General features: G+C 45.9%; 1 protein-coding gene across 4 annotated transcripts in view; it reads right to left on the bottom strand.

Moving 5' to 3' along the window:
• Pamr1 (peptidase domain containing associated with muscle regeneration 1) overlaps window positions 1-13,257 on the bottom strand; it is a 152,786-nt gene that overhangs the window by 82,029 nt on the left and 57,500 nt on the right. The window contains exon 1 of one of the 4 annotated variants that reach the window (XM_052724104.1): window positions 7,472-8,001. The exons of the other annotated variants lie outside the window; for them this stretch is intronic. Within the exon in view, the coding sequence (XP_052580064.1) occupies window positions 7,472-7,544 (73 nt within the window). The 5' untranslated portion in view covers window positions 7,545-8,001. Of the gene's footprint in view, window positions 1-7,471; window positions 8,002-13,257 lie in introns of those variants that run through there. 4 annotated transcript variants of the gene reach the window in all.

Raw genomic sequence — 13,257 nt, 5'->3', positions numbered from 1 at the left:
TTTTTACAATTGTATCCCATGAAGCACTAATTCTACCCAGCATATATATAAGATATTATGTCAAGATATTATATAATGCTCTATGGCAAAATAACTTTGTGATCTGCTAATGATGGCTTTCTTTGTTGCTGGACTCTATACTGTACTTTGTATATTATTAATCTCTACATCCCCAGGCTTATCTTATCACAGCCTCCTGGATTCTCTCTTTTGGTATTAAACATCAACCTGGACTTGCAATTTGTGAAAGTCACACTGGGAGGGAATTGCTAGGATGAACGCCAAATTCTCTCAACAGGTTGCAAATGTTTTTAAGAAAAGGGCTTCGTCTTATTTATCATGATATTCCAGCACCTAGAAACATTCTTGGTGCCTGATAGGTGCTCTAAACATTGCTAAATAGATACATGAGTATGGACATATGAGGCAGGAGTAATTGCTGAAGTGAAGGCTATTTGTGACAAAGATGGATGTTAGACACTTCTCTTGCTACAATATTTCCATCCTTATGTGGAGTCTGGAGATCCATCATATCCATCAAGCTGGACATTTCTGTCTATGAAAGTCTGTGTCGCATTTCTATAAGGCTCCAGACACTTAGTATTACATTGACACATGAGCCAAGGAAGCCAATCTTACCCAGGGGAGATGCTGGGCACCATTTGGATGAGGGCAGTACAGGCCCTAGAGACAGAAAGCCAGGCCAAGAAGTCCCGGATACAAAGATACTTTGCCTCCAGCCACATCTTCCCTTGTGCTTACATTCAGATAAGACAAGGGTATGTTGGAAATATGAGAGAATTTCCCAGCCATAATCTAAGCTCAGGTGCCATGTCTTAGGACACCTAAGACATTCCCCATCTTTATTGTTAATTCTGGAAGAGGGATCATGTGATCAAGGGGGTTCAGTGGTCACCTTTAGTGAAATCTTTTGAAGTAATGGAAGGGAAAGTGGGTTTGAAGATACCAGTATTTGTTCCTCATAGTCCTCAAACAGTTTAATCAATTAAAGTATATTGGACTGAAATTGCCCCCTCCACTCAAGGGTTTTGCATTAAAGTGGCTGGGATTTTTTTAAACCAAAGTTCAGGGTATGAAGAAAATCAATGAATCTCCCTGTAAGCTCCAGTTGGCTAAATATGTTCCTTGCTCCATTTTGGCAACAGCAGTAGCCATGGTTTTCCAATCACAAAACCAACTGACCAGACGTCTACTTATGTAGACACAGGCTGCCAAACCACTAACTCAGCCCTCCGAGACAGCCGGAAGCTCTGTGAGGGCAGCAATGAAAACACCATGCTTGCAGGAGTCAAGTTTTTATCCAACTGTGGAGGCTGAAGGGCAGCAGAAATAGGGGTCTTTGCTCTATGTGGCACAAAACCCAGGATGATGGTGTCTGGCAGGCACTGGATTCTCCAGGTTGAAATGACTTCGTAAAAGGCATCCTGGTATTTATGGGGAAGGACCAAGTCTCCATCTCCTGCAATATCCATCAGCTACGTTATGCCAAAAGAGAAAGGAAAAGACGCTTACAGGCCAGCTCCTCCTATCCCATGGCTTACAAGTGTTCAACTGATGACCCTGACAGAACCAATCCATAAGAAAGCAGGAATACATAGTGTTGAGGCTAAATGTGAAATCCGTCTCATGTTCAGTCTCTTTTCCTGCAAACATACACATGATTCCCATTACAAAAACTGACCATGGGGCAAATTCCCACTCCCACTTCCCATATCTAATCAGAGTGGGCAACCCTGTGGACAGTCATCCCTAAAACTGGTTAGGTTTGGAGTCTGCTTAGCAGCCCTTTCCTCTGTAGAATGGCTCCTCTCAGAATCCATGTGGTTCCACTGAAGCTGATTTTTCTGTTTTCTCCACATCCTCTTCCACAGAGGTGAGCAGATGCCCTCATTTGGGCCAGGCTGAGCACTTGTAGCATCCAAGGGATAGTCAAACGTCAGGGTCTTTCATCATTTCTTCTAGTTGGATCTGCTGCTTACTGTGGTACTGTTTGCACCATTACAGTCCATGCCTTGTGCAATCAGACTGTCTGTCTGCATTCAGGATGGGCACTCAACATTCAACCTGGGCAGGACTGAAACTTTGCCTAAGTTCTTCCACATGTGAACTTAGGCCCACAATCTTATTTCTTCCTATGTCTATTGCAAGAATTAAATGTGTGTGTGTGTGTGTGTGTGTGTGTGTGTGTGTGTGTGTGTGTATACACATGTATATATGTATATAATATATTCATCATAAACAGCCAGTTGTTTGGGTAACCAAATTTGGAATTAAATCCCTCAAGTAGGGGATAACATGACAGAAGCCCCTTCAAAGTTGTCTCTAAAGTTGCAAATACTTTGGTATTTTACCAACAGTAAAGAATTTGACATGCAGTCCCTATTTACGCCATTCTCAACCTACAGGACCTCAGTCTATCTCACAGGTCATTGCAATCTGGAAAAAATGATAGGAGTGGAGTAGGGTGCAGTAAACAGAGTCACGTTGCTTCAAAGCCTGAAACATTTCTGCCAGCTTTAATTTTCCACCTTCCTTGAAGGCTGCTGTTTACAGAGATGAGGCTTAGCTTGTCATATTTAAAAAAAAATACTTCTTTTTCTCCATTATAAACCTATAGCTTTGGCTCAGAATCTTACGATGACTGACAAATTTCTTCACCAGGGACCAGGCTTGGAATCTGGTAGGCTTTCCACTGCTGCTCTGGTAGCTAGGGTACTTTGGCTGGCCTCTGAGTTCTTTATTCTGGAATTTGTGAGCTGGAACACGTAAACACTGCATTTCACTTCCATTGAAAACCTAAGAAGGGGAGAGGAGGCTGAGTACTTGTAACTCTAAATAGCCATGGAGTGAGGCTGACAGTCCCTTCTCCACGTTGAGGAAGAGATCACACCCTTCCCCATTTATCATGGATATGGCACTTTTTCCGACACGCACACACCTCAAATCAGTTGCAGTGTCTAGAGCTGGCCTTGGGGGTGGCAGGTGGAGACGTTTTCTTCAGCATCGGGATTTTCTGTTCCCTAATTGGCCAGATGGAAATAATTTTCTAACTTGAGGCCAATCATAGGTCCCTTAGACACTGTGGTCTCTGCCAGTTCTGTCTCTCCAGGGTAACCCAAATGTAGGCAAGATTGAGTCAAACTCCCATTCTATGCCAGTGACATCAAAAGGTTCCCCAAGACTCTGAGTATTCGCAAGGGCCTTGCATGCTCTGTGGCACTCCCACTTCTGAATTCTTTGCTCCAAAGTATTTCAGTTTGTGACCAGGCATAGAACCAGCCTCACCCTCAGCTTCTACCACAAGCTCACACTCAAGGATATTCATGGGAGTTAAATGCTGTACCAAAGGGTAAGGAGTCACAGAGAGAAGCAAGACCAAGTCCTATGAAACTTGTGGGTTGGAACATAGCAGAGGGTTATACAGATAGAGAGCAGGAGCTTTTAAAAGTCCTCTTAGCAGTTTTATATGTGTGTACTTCTGTCAATCCAGCATCCAGCCTTCTGCGCGCTTTCTCCCCCTGCTCTCCCCATTCTGTTCCCGACCCTTTAAGAACATAGAGCAGAAACTCAGGTGCTGGCAGCCAATATCAAACATGAGCAGGTGGTATGTGCCAGCTGCAGAGAGGAACCAGCCTCCCTGAACACACTCAGGTTCAAATATTGCTAACCATTGTGTCCCACTAGATACTTCAGGTCATGTAAGGTCATGTAGCCTCTGGGTGATCAGTGTGCAGTCCTTGGCTCTGTGGTCTCTCTCAGCACCCCAACTACTCAAGACAGAGCAATAGTACCCTCCTAACAAGAATGGCAAAAGCTCTCTCTGTTTTGTGTACCTTGAGCTTTACCAATGTTAGATGGTCTAGATAAAAGGTTTCAAGGTAATGTGATCTTGAAAACTATGCAGCTGAAGTTTGCCTAAGGTTCCACTAATATCTTTAGATATTTTTATTTATTTATTTAGTTAGTTTCAAGCAGGGGAGTCTCATGATGTAGCCTAGGCTAGCCTCAAACTTGCTGTTCTCCTGCCAAGTTCTAAGATAATAGGCGTGAACCACTTGCCATTCCCCAAAAGTATTTTTTATTGTAGGAAAATATATGTAACACAATTATCTTTATAACTCATTAACTGCACATGCACACACACACACATCATAGTTCATTGTCATCAACATTCACATTGTTGATGTCACACCGTCACCAACACTTATTGCCAAAACCTTTTCATCATATCAAGACACAGCTCAGTATTCATTAATCACTTCCAATTACTTCTTGCAGGCCCTGGCAACTGACGTCTTCATTTCCATCTTAATAAATTTCAGTGCTCCTCACTGTGGGGGTTTGAATGAGAATGGCCCCCTGAGGCTCATAGGTTTGAATACTTGGTCCCCAGTTGGTGGAACTGTTTGGGAAAGATTAAGAGGTGTGGCCTTGTTGGAGGAGGGGGGGGGTGTTGAGGTTACAAAAGACTAGCACCATTCCCAGTTTTTTCTCTCTGCCTGTGTGAGCTCTCAGCTGCTGCTCCAGCTACCTACTTCCATGCCCTTCCTCTGCCACCAAAAACTCTACCCCTCAGGAACTCTAAGTCCAGTTAAACTAGTTCACCTATTAGTTGCCCGGCTCATGGTGTTTTATCACAGCCATAGAAAAGTAAGTATAACACTCATAAATGGAGTCACACAGTGTTTTCCCTCTCGTTGAACAGGTCTAAGTACAATTAGAGAGCTGTTGGTTACCACCAAGGTCTGCAGGCCACTGCTGCACTTTTGGGAGTATTGTGCCATGCTGGTTGTTGTGGCTCACAGGCATCCTTGCTGGGGAGGACTACTGGTTGTTTCCCTCCTTTGGAAGCTTGCATGGTGCCTGATGGTGAGAGCTGGTCAGATTCAGCCCAGGGGCCCCTGGGTCCTGTGTCTGAAATGCATCCACCATGAAATTATTTTCCTGTTGGGATGCCAGGCATTCTCAGGGTAGATGTTAGGGGAACAGCCTCTTCATGCTCCTCACACAACTCCACCCCTGCTAAGAAGGCTGACGTCCATAGCTCTCCTCGGAATGTGCTAACGTATCCGTTATAAAGAACCTCTAATTTTTTTCTGGCCACTCCTTCTCCCTTGCTTACTCTCCACATTCCCTTTCTCAGCCGGCTGCTGCTGCTCATTGAGTATCTGTGCTTCCAATTATCTTCCCCACTTGCACTTGTGTTCATTCCTTACACGCTAACGTCTGTTGGAAGCGACACTTGTGAAGCGGTCCGTATTAAGATTTCATTTCCCCAGAGCCCCATATTTCCAATGAGGTTTTTCCTCTCAGGCAGAGTCCCGCTGGCAGCTCTGCTGCTGTCTGGTGGAGTCAGCCGAGTTGGGTTTCCCCCCTCACATGCTGTTTATGTTAGGTTTATCACTTGGCCCCATGCTTAGATTCTCCTCCTCCAACGTGAATCACATGTCCCTGAACAACAACAACTTCCCCGGGCCAACCCACAGGGTGTTTACATACCAGATACTCTTTTTAGAAAAGCAATTAAAGGAAATGTCCTTCCAAGCTTTTCTTGACAGGCCCAGGGAGTAGACTCATTCCCTGCAGGAAGAAATACTTTCCTTCTGCACTCTGCCTTCTGCCTTGAGCTCAATAATGGATAATCGTGCTAAACACATAAAGCTGCTGTTTGGTTCAGCCAGCACCTTGGCTGACAGCTCACCTCACACCCTCCTCCAAGCTTTTCCATAGCAAAAGGTAAAAGAGATTCTTAGGTCAACAATAAATGAGTTTTTCAGCCAGCCCCTGGGCAAGTTGAGCTGTGTTTCCTAACTTGTATGGGGTGATGCTGTCTCACTTGCCACAGCACAGAAACTAAGCAGGGAAATGTTGGTGGCACCCGGGGGGTCTGGTGCACTGGGCCCAGGAACTTAGAGGAAGCAGGATCCTCTGGAGTGGGTCTAGGCCACCCAGCACGCCGTAGAGATTTGTATCCAACAGGCAGAGATGAAATGGAGATGGGTCTTAATGCAGAGTCCTTAAGTCATCCTCAGTGTTTCGGATGTTGGGATTATGAGCCCTCCTCAAAGAGCTGCTTCTTCCTTCTTTCAATACTGTATCGAGGCTGCACAAAATGTCAGTGAGGTGAAATTTGGAGGAGACAAGCTAACCATCTTCAGGCAAGCTCCATGCCTCTGAGATATATACCCAGCCCAAACACTCCCACCATTCGGACAGTAAATCATTAAGGAAGATTTAGCTGCACACAGGCAGGCTCCTGTACATGGAAATTATTAACCAAACATGGGAAGGGAAGTCTCGTGTTTCTAGGCTTTGTGTTGACACAAAGGGAAGCTTCTGGAGGCTGTGTTCTCTTTTTCTGCAGCAGGCTACTGCGTTCAGCACCATTCCACTTCTGTGTCTTTCTCAGGCGCTTGCCAGCCACCTGCTAGAGCAAAGCACCCCCTTTTGTATGGTGCACAGGGGGTACAGCCAACCAACCCAGAAAGGCTACAGGAGGGGCTCACAGGTGCCCTTCCCTCAAGCAAACTTTCCCCTCCTAGGCAAATCTCAGCTGTGCTCCTCTGATGAGGTCTTACCTCCTCTCCTCACACCTCACCTCTCCGACTCCATACTTCATCTCTCCTAGAGTCACACCTGTCCCTCCAGCCTCACTTCCTCGCACCTCCACCCTCCTGTCTGACATCTCAGTCCTATTCACGCTTCGCCCCTCAGGCTTCATCCACCTTTTCAGCCTCACCTCACACCTCACCCTTCCAACCACCCAAGACAGATGCAGACAGAAGCCCCTGCTTCCCACCTACTAGGGACCTCTTCTGAGACCTGCCATTCCCTGGCTTTTGCTCCATGATCTGTCAAGAGGCTGCTATAAACCACATCCTGCCCCAAGCTCTAGTGCCCCTAGGAGCCCATCTCTTGGGAACTGTGGGTCAGAAATATGACATGTGAGAAACAAAGGGGCCAGGACTCTCTCAAACCAAACACTGCACCCCCAGAAAGAGCTTGCCCATTTTCTCCAAGCTTCTGCTTCACATTTCCCAGGGTGTGGGGTATTTTCTGAGTGAGCACATCTGTACTGGGGATCTGCTAGGAAGAGTTCCCACCTTGAGACTTAACCAAGCAGGAGTTCATTAGAAAAATACCCACCCAATCCCTGCGCGAGTGCTTTCCCAGGAAACGTTGACTTTGCAAATCAGAACCAGTAACTCACAGGGAATGGACTTCCCAGGGCAATGTGGTACTTTAAGATAATAGATAGACAGACAGATAGCATAGGAGCTCTCTTCTTTCCGGACATAGTCCAGCCCCGCAATTAGGAATGAAGCATTAACCATTTCTCAAGGAGGACAACAGGGGCTTCAGAACCACCACCAGATTGTCACTGCAACAACCCCCAGCCTGGTCCGGCTCCCGATGAGCCCCCAGGAGGGCTTCCAGTCACTAACAGTACCTCTTGGCAAGGATGAGATGAGAAGGAGCTGCAGGAACGCCAGCCCCAACTGCGCCCAGCGGTCCAGCTCCATCGTTCCCGCTGCTGCACCGGTGCCGGATGACTGGAGTGACGCCTGAGCGAGAGCAGGGCAACAGGCTGTGCTCTTGCCGGGACCTCCCCAAGTCCCAGCTGAGCGGGAGCTCGGGTTTCAGCCCGCTGGGCTCTCCCACCCTCCGAGAGGGGAACCACCTTCGGCCAAAGCGACGTCAGCCCGAAGCTCTCCTCTTAACCCTTGAGAAGCTCGGGGAAACGTGGCCACGCCTGGAGGCTGGTGCATCGTGACCCACGGGAAAGCTGCGGGACACCAGGGTCAGCTCCCTCACGCTGGACTTCCGTGGTTAACCTCTGGTGGGGATGAGGGTAGACATGAGTGGCGGGCAGCACCTGGCTGGGAACAGAAGTTGGAATGGTTGTGGGACCTCTCATATGAGGTTAGGAACCACGCTCACTCAAACATCCCACACCAGCACAAACCCTGAGCTAGAAGACTGAGCTGAGAAGCTAGGGTTGAAGACTGGTGTAGGAGGCTAGGAGGGGGCTAGGATGGGAGGCTGAGAAGGCAGGGTGGGACTGGAGCCTGAGACGGAAGGCTGAGAAAGACTGGACATGGAAGGTTGGAATGGGAGGCTGGAACAGGTGTTGGCTGTAGATTGCCTGGACCTGCCAGGCTGAGCCAGATTAGAAACTGGCTTGGGGGCGGGGCGGGGCGGGGAGGGGGCAGCACAATGGCAGAACTGTTTACTGTTCAAGCGCTAGGACCTGAATTTAATCCCTGAAACCCAAGGAAGGAGAGACTGTCTCCTCTGACCTCCATGGGAGGCCGTGTACTCCCTCCCCCAGTAGGTGTTGGGCAGATAGAGGAAACCCACCTGTACTCTTCTCTCAGCTCTCCTGCTCTCCCTCCAAGCTCTCCCCTTCTCTCCTTTGAGCAATTGCAGTTCAGAAACCCGGCCCTTTGCATACACAGGCCACTGGGGAAACCCTGATCTTCCCACAAAGCCCATGACAGTGAGTTCAGCAGCATGAAGTACTTCCCAGTGCGTAGAGGCAGGACCCTAGTGCCTCTTTCCCACAAATAGGGAAATGAGCCCTTGAGAGTTAACTCAGCTAAGGTCACACAAGTAAGAGGCACAGCTGGGGTTTGGGCCTGTGGCTCTCAGACCTACAGGCTTAGCCCTAACCACTATGCAATATGGCTTCAAAGGTAAAACTCACATAAAAATAGGTTTAACCATTGTAGTCAAGATGTACAATCAGTAGCACTTTCTACAGATTCTGGAAACAGAAAGATTCAGATTTTAAGTGACTTGCATAAGATCAATGAACCAATGGCAAAGCAAGATATACTCAAATCCAGTGCTGACCTGGAGCTCTGAGCTATGCCAGTACTAGTTTGTGATGTCAGATTAAATACAAAGTTATGAGACATGGGTGATTCTTCCAGGCCAGAAATAGTGAAAAAAGTGGGATCTCCCTGCATGGAGGAGAGTAGAGAGAATTTTCTAGAAGGAAGGCTGAACCAGTGCCAGTGCCATTAAGAAACAACATGTATTTATGAGTTAATCTCAAAACTTGTATGTATCCACTGTGGTGGTTTGAATGAAAATGGCCCCCATAAGCAAAGGGGCTGGCACTGTTAGGAGGTGTGGCCTTGTTGGAGTAGGCACGGCTTTATAGGAGGAGGTGTATCATTGAGAGTGGACTTTGAGGTCTCAGATGCTCAAGCCAGGCCCAATGTCTCCCTCTCTCTTCCTGCTGCCTGCCTATTTGGATATAGAACTTTTGGCTCCTTCTTCAGCACCATGTCTGCCTGTGTGCCACCATGCTTCCTGCAGTGATAATAAGGGTCTAAACCTCTGAGGTATAAGCCAGCCTCTGTTAAATGTTTTCATTTAAAAGAGTTGCCATGGACATGGTGTCTCCTTGCAGCAATAAAAACTCTATGACGGAGACAACTTCAGGGAGGGTGGACACCAGAACTCAGGACAGTTTGGAAAGGCAGGAACCATGACACAGGGCTCCACTTTCTCCACTCAGGAAGATATGGGTGATCACTGTAGGCCAGAGCTAGGGAGAAGAGCAGACTCTCCAGCCATGGAGGGGAGTGGGTAGGGGCAGCGAAGAGGCTGGAAGACTCAGCATTCAATGACCTGTGTCTAAATCCTTTATTCACATTCTTTTTTTTTCTTTTTCTTTTTCTTTTCTTTTTTTTGAGACAAGGTTTCTTTGTGTAGCTCTGGTTGTCCTGGAACTCGATCTCTGTAGACCAGGCTGGCCTCGAACTGTCAGAGATCTGCCTGCCTGCCTCTGCCTCCTGAGTGCTGGGATTAAAGGTGTGTGCCACCACTGCCCAGCTTGCTTCACTTTCAAACTACACCACACGGAGTGAGCTAACCAACTCTCTCAACTTGTCTTTAGTATACAGCGAGTATAGTGATCAAACCTGTTTTGGAGACTCTTGGAAAAACGGAATGAGATTATTCGTGCAAGGATACTACACGACCTAGCACACACGGACTGTTTTAAATAAATGTTAGACATCATCATTGTCTATCCAGACACTGACCTTGAGGAAACACACTGTGTGGGCTTTCTTCCTCATTGTCAGCTTCTCTGTCCAGGAGATATTTGTATAAATTAGCATCAAGAACGGCATTAAAGAGAAGAAAAATGACAAAAAGCAGAATATCTGAAAGAGTGCAAGGCAGAGAGAGACTAGAGAAAGGAAGTTTGCTCTGGTGCTGGCCAACCATTCTTGGTCCTTTGGTAATGCCAATGGGACAGAGGTATGATAAGATAAAAAGGGAGATTATTGAATGTACTCTTAAAAAGGAACTACTTGTTTGAAGTAGGATAAGTAATAAAAAATTTTTGTCTGAATTTGTCAAATGTTAATGGACTGGACATTGTTAATATATATAATGGAGTTTTTTGTCTGAATCTGTCAAAGGTTAATGGACTAGACATTGTTAACGTAATTCTTGACTGTATATATTGTATATACTTATTGGATATAGTTTTTCTTGTATTAGTTATAAGCTTTTTTAATTTTAGAAAAAAAGGGGAAATGTGGTGATATTGTGTTCCCCAATATATTGTGCATCCTAATAAATTTATCTGGGGTCAGAAAACAGAACAGCCACAATATTAAACATAGAGGTTAGGCAGTGGTAGCACACACCTTTAATCCTAGCATTTCCGGAAGCAGAGATCCATCTGGATCTCTATGAGTTCAAAGCCACACTGTAAACAGCCAGGCATGGTGACACACACCTTTAATTCCAGGAAGTGATGGCAGGAGGCAGAAAGGTATATAAGGCGTGAGAACCAGGAACTAGAGCCTGGTTAAGCTTTTAGGCTTTTGAGCAGCATTTCAGCTGAGACTCATTCCAGATGAGGACTCAGAGGCTTCCAGTTTGAGGAAACAGGATTGGCTGCGAAGTTGGTGAGGTGAGGTTAGCTGTGGCCTGTTCTGTCTCTCTGATCTTCCAGCGTTTACCCCAGTACCTGGCTCCAGGTTTGTTTTTATTAATAAGACCTTTTAAGATTCGTACTACAGAGGTGGTTCCATCTCTAAATACCTGTGGATGTTGACTAACAATGATTATCTGAGTTATTATAGGCTTGTGCATGAAGAATAAAATTCTTGTTACTCAAAGCATTGTGGATATTAAGGCCTCTTGAGTCTGCTAACAGTTGACAGGACTATTTTTTTCTTTCCTCTGTCTCCATCGCCCAATCCTCTTTCCCATAGATAGGGAAATGAGCCCTTGAGAGTTAACTCAGCTAAGGTCACACAAGTAAGGGGCACAGCTGGGGTTTGGGTCTGTGACTCTCAGATCCACAGGCTATAGCACTAACCACTATACTATATGGCTTCAAAGGTAAAACTGCACCAATACTCAGTGGCCATAGAACCACACCAATACTCAGCGTACCCTGGACAGGTTGCATTCTGGGTGATGAACCTTAAGAGTAGCAAGCACATCATCCAAGCACGCCACTCTGACAAAAAGACTGAGCTGAGGCTAACTGATGTAAGAACAACTCCGTGTTCCTTGCATTTGGAAAACCTCATTTATAAAGGAGTCCCCATTTCCTGTCTATGTGAGGAAATGCACAAGTTAGTCACTATAGCCCTCATGAGCCTGGAGGAAGTGATATACAAACCCTACTATCCAGTGCTTGTCTCCCAACAGCCCTTGTAGAGTTATGCCTTCTCTCAGTTTCACCCCTGGAAACTCATCATCCTCGTCCTTGACGCTTCCCCACAAATGCATCGCTCTGCTAAGATGCTCTATAGACACTAGGTGTAGTGGTGCATTCTTGTAATACAGCCCCAGGAAGACCGCCCTGGTCTGTCAGTCAGCCAGTCTAGCCTAATAGGTGAGTGACTAGCCCATGAGAGATCCTGTCTCAAAGCAGGTGGACAGCATTCCTGAGAAGGATGGCCTGAGGCTGTGCTTTATACACAGGCATACATACACGTATGTGAACTGTACACACATGTGCATTGGAACACATACAAATATACATACACACATGTGTGTGCCCAGGTATATGAATTGTTCGTATATTTGGTTTTCTTTTTATTAATCTGTCTTCTACTGTCTAATTGATGGGACCCCAGTCAATGATCACAAGATGGTTAGAGAGAAAAAAGATATCCCCCTCCTTTATAAGCCTGATTGGCTGCAAGGAGTCCCTGGTTGCAGCTCCTTGCTTCTCTGGAGCTAAGAACTGAAAATACACCCTCTTTTGTTTCTGGAATCCCCACAGGGGTTTACATGCTAGTTTGAGTCATTTGAGTTTGCAAATTTCTTTGGGTAGGGAACTTGGAAATCATTCTGAAAAAACAAAAAACAAAACTCTGCTGTACAAAGGAGTGTGAACATTAATGTGGATAATTGAAAGCAGAGACCATCGGATAATGTTCTGTTAAACTTCACAGGAGCTGCTGGGCTGGGAGGGGACCTGCAAAGCTGTGACAATGATATGGGAATGTCAGTAGTTTATCTGAGGCTGTGCAGCTCTGCTGAAATCTCTTTTCTGGTACGAGTGTAGATTCCTGTGCTGCATTAATATCAGCACCATTTTTAACATAGAGTTTAGTGTTGTTCTAAATCCAGCCTTCTCAACAGGGAGTCTCATGGAGAAAGGGGACTTAAGAGGGGCTTTGAAAGTCTCCAAATGCAAGTGTTTTGTCCACCATTTTGGAGGAAGAGGAATCCATAGCCTTCTTCAAAGTCTCATCTACAAACTTTCATGGACATTGATCTTGATGATATTTTTTAAAACTTTGACTAAATATTATTTTTTAGATTTAGGAAAAATGGTTCTGTACATCTAAGCAAATGTTGAGTCCAGGCCATAAACAACAAGATGTTTGCAAGGCCTATACCCCACCTTTAAAGGAGAGTATTCCTAGAGATGTAGAGATGGGTCAAGGGTTAAGAGTACTTGCTGCTATTACAAAGGATCTGAGTTCTGATCCCAGCACGAATATAAAGGGTCTCACAACTACCTGTAACCCCAGATCCAGGGGATCCAACACACTCTCCTCTATGGACACACACACACACACACACACACACACACACACACACACACACGGCATGTACACAGATATACACATATACACATAGTTAAAAATATAATCTTAAAATAATATTCTTGATTTAGCGTTCACCCTGGATCATGCTCCCTAGTGTTGACTTCTGGCTGACCCCTTATGATCCATGGAC

The sequence above is a fragment of the Peromyscus californicus genome, unplaced genomic scaffold (assembly GCF_007827085.1).
Source record: "Peromyscus californicus insignis strain IS unplaced genomic scaffold, ASM782708v3 Scaffold_7__1_contigs__length_154581171, whole genome shotgun sequence".
NCBI lineage: Eukaryota > Metazoa > Chordata > Mammalia > Rodentia > Cricetidae > Peromyscus > Peromyscus californicus.
The sequence above is the reverse complement of the archived record's forward strand: the minus strand, read 5'-3'. Positions and strand labels throughout refer to the sequence as shown.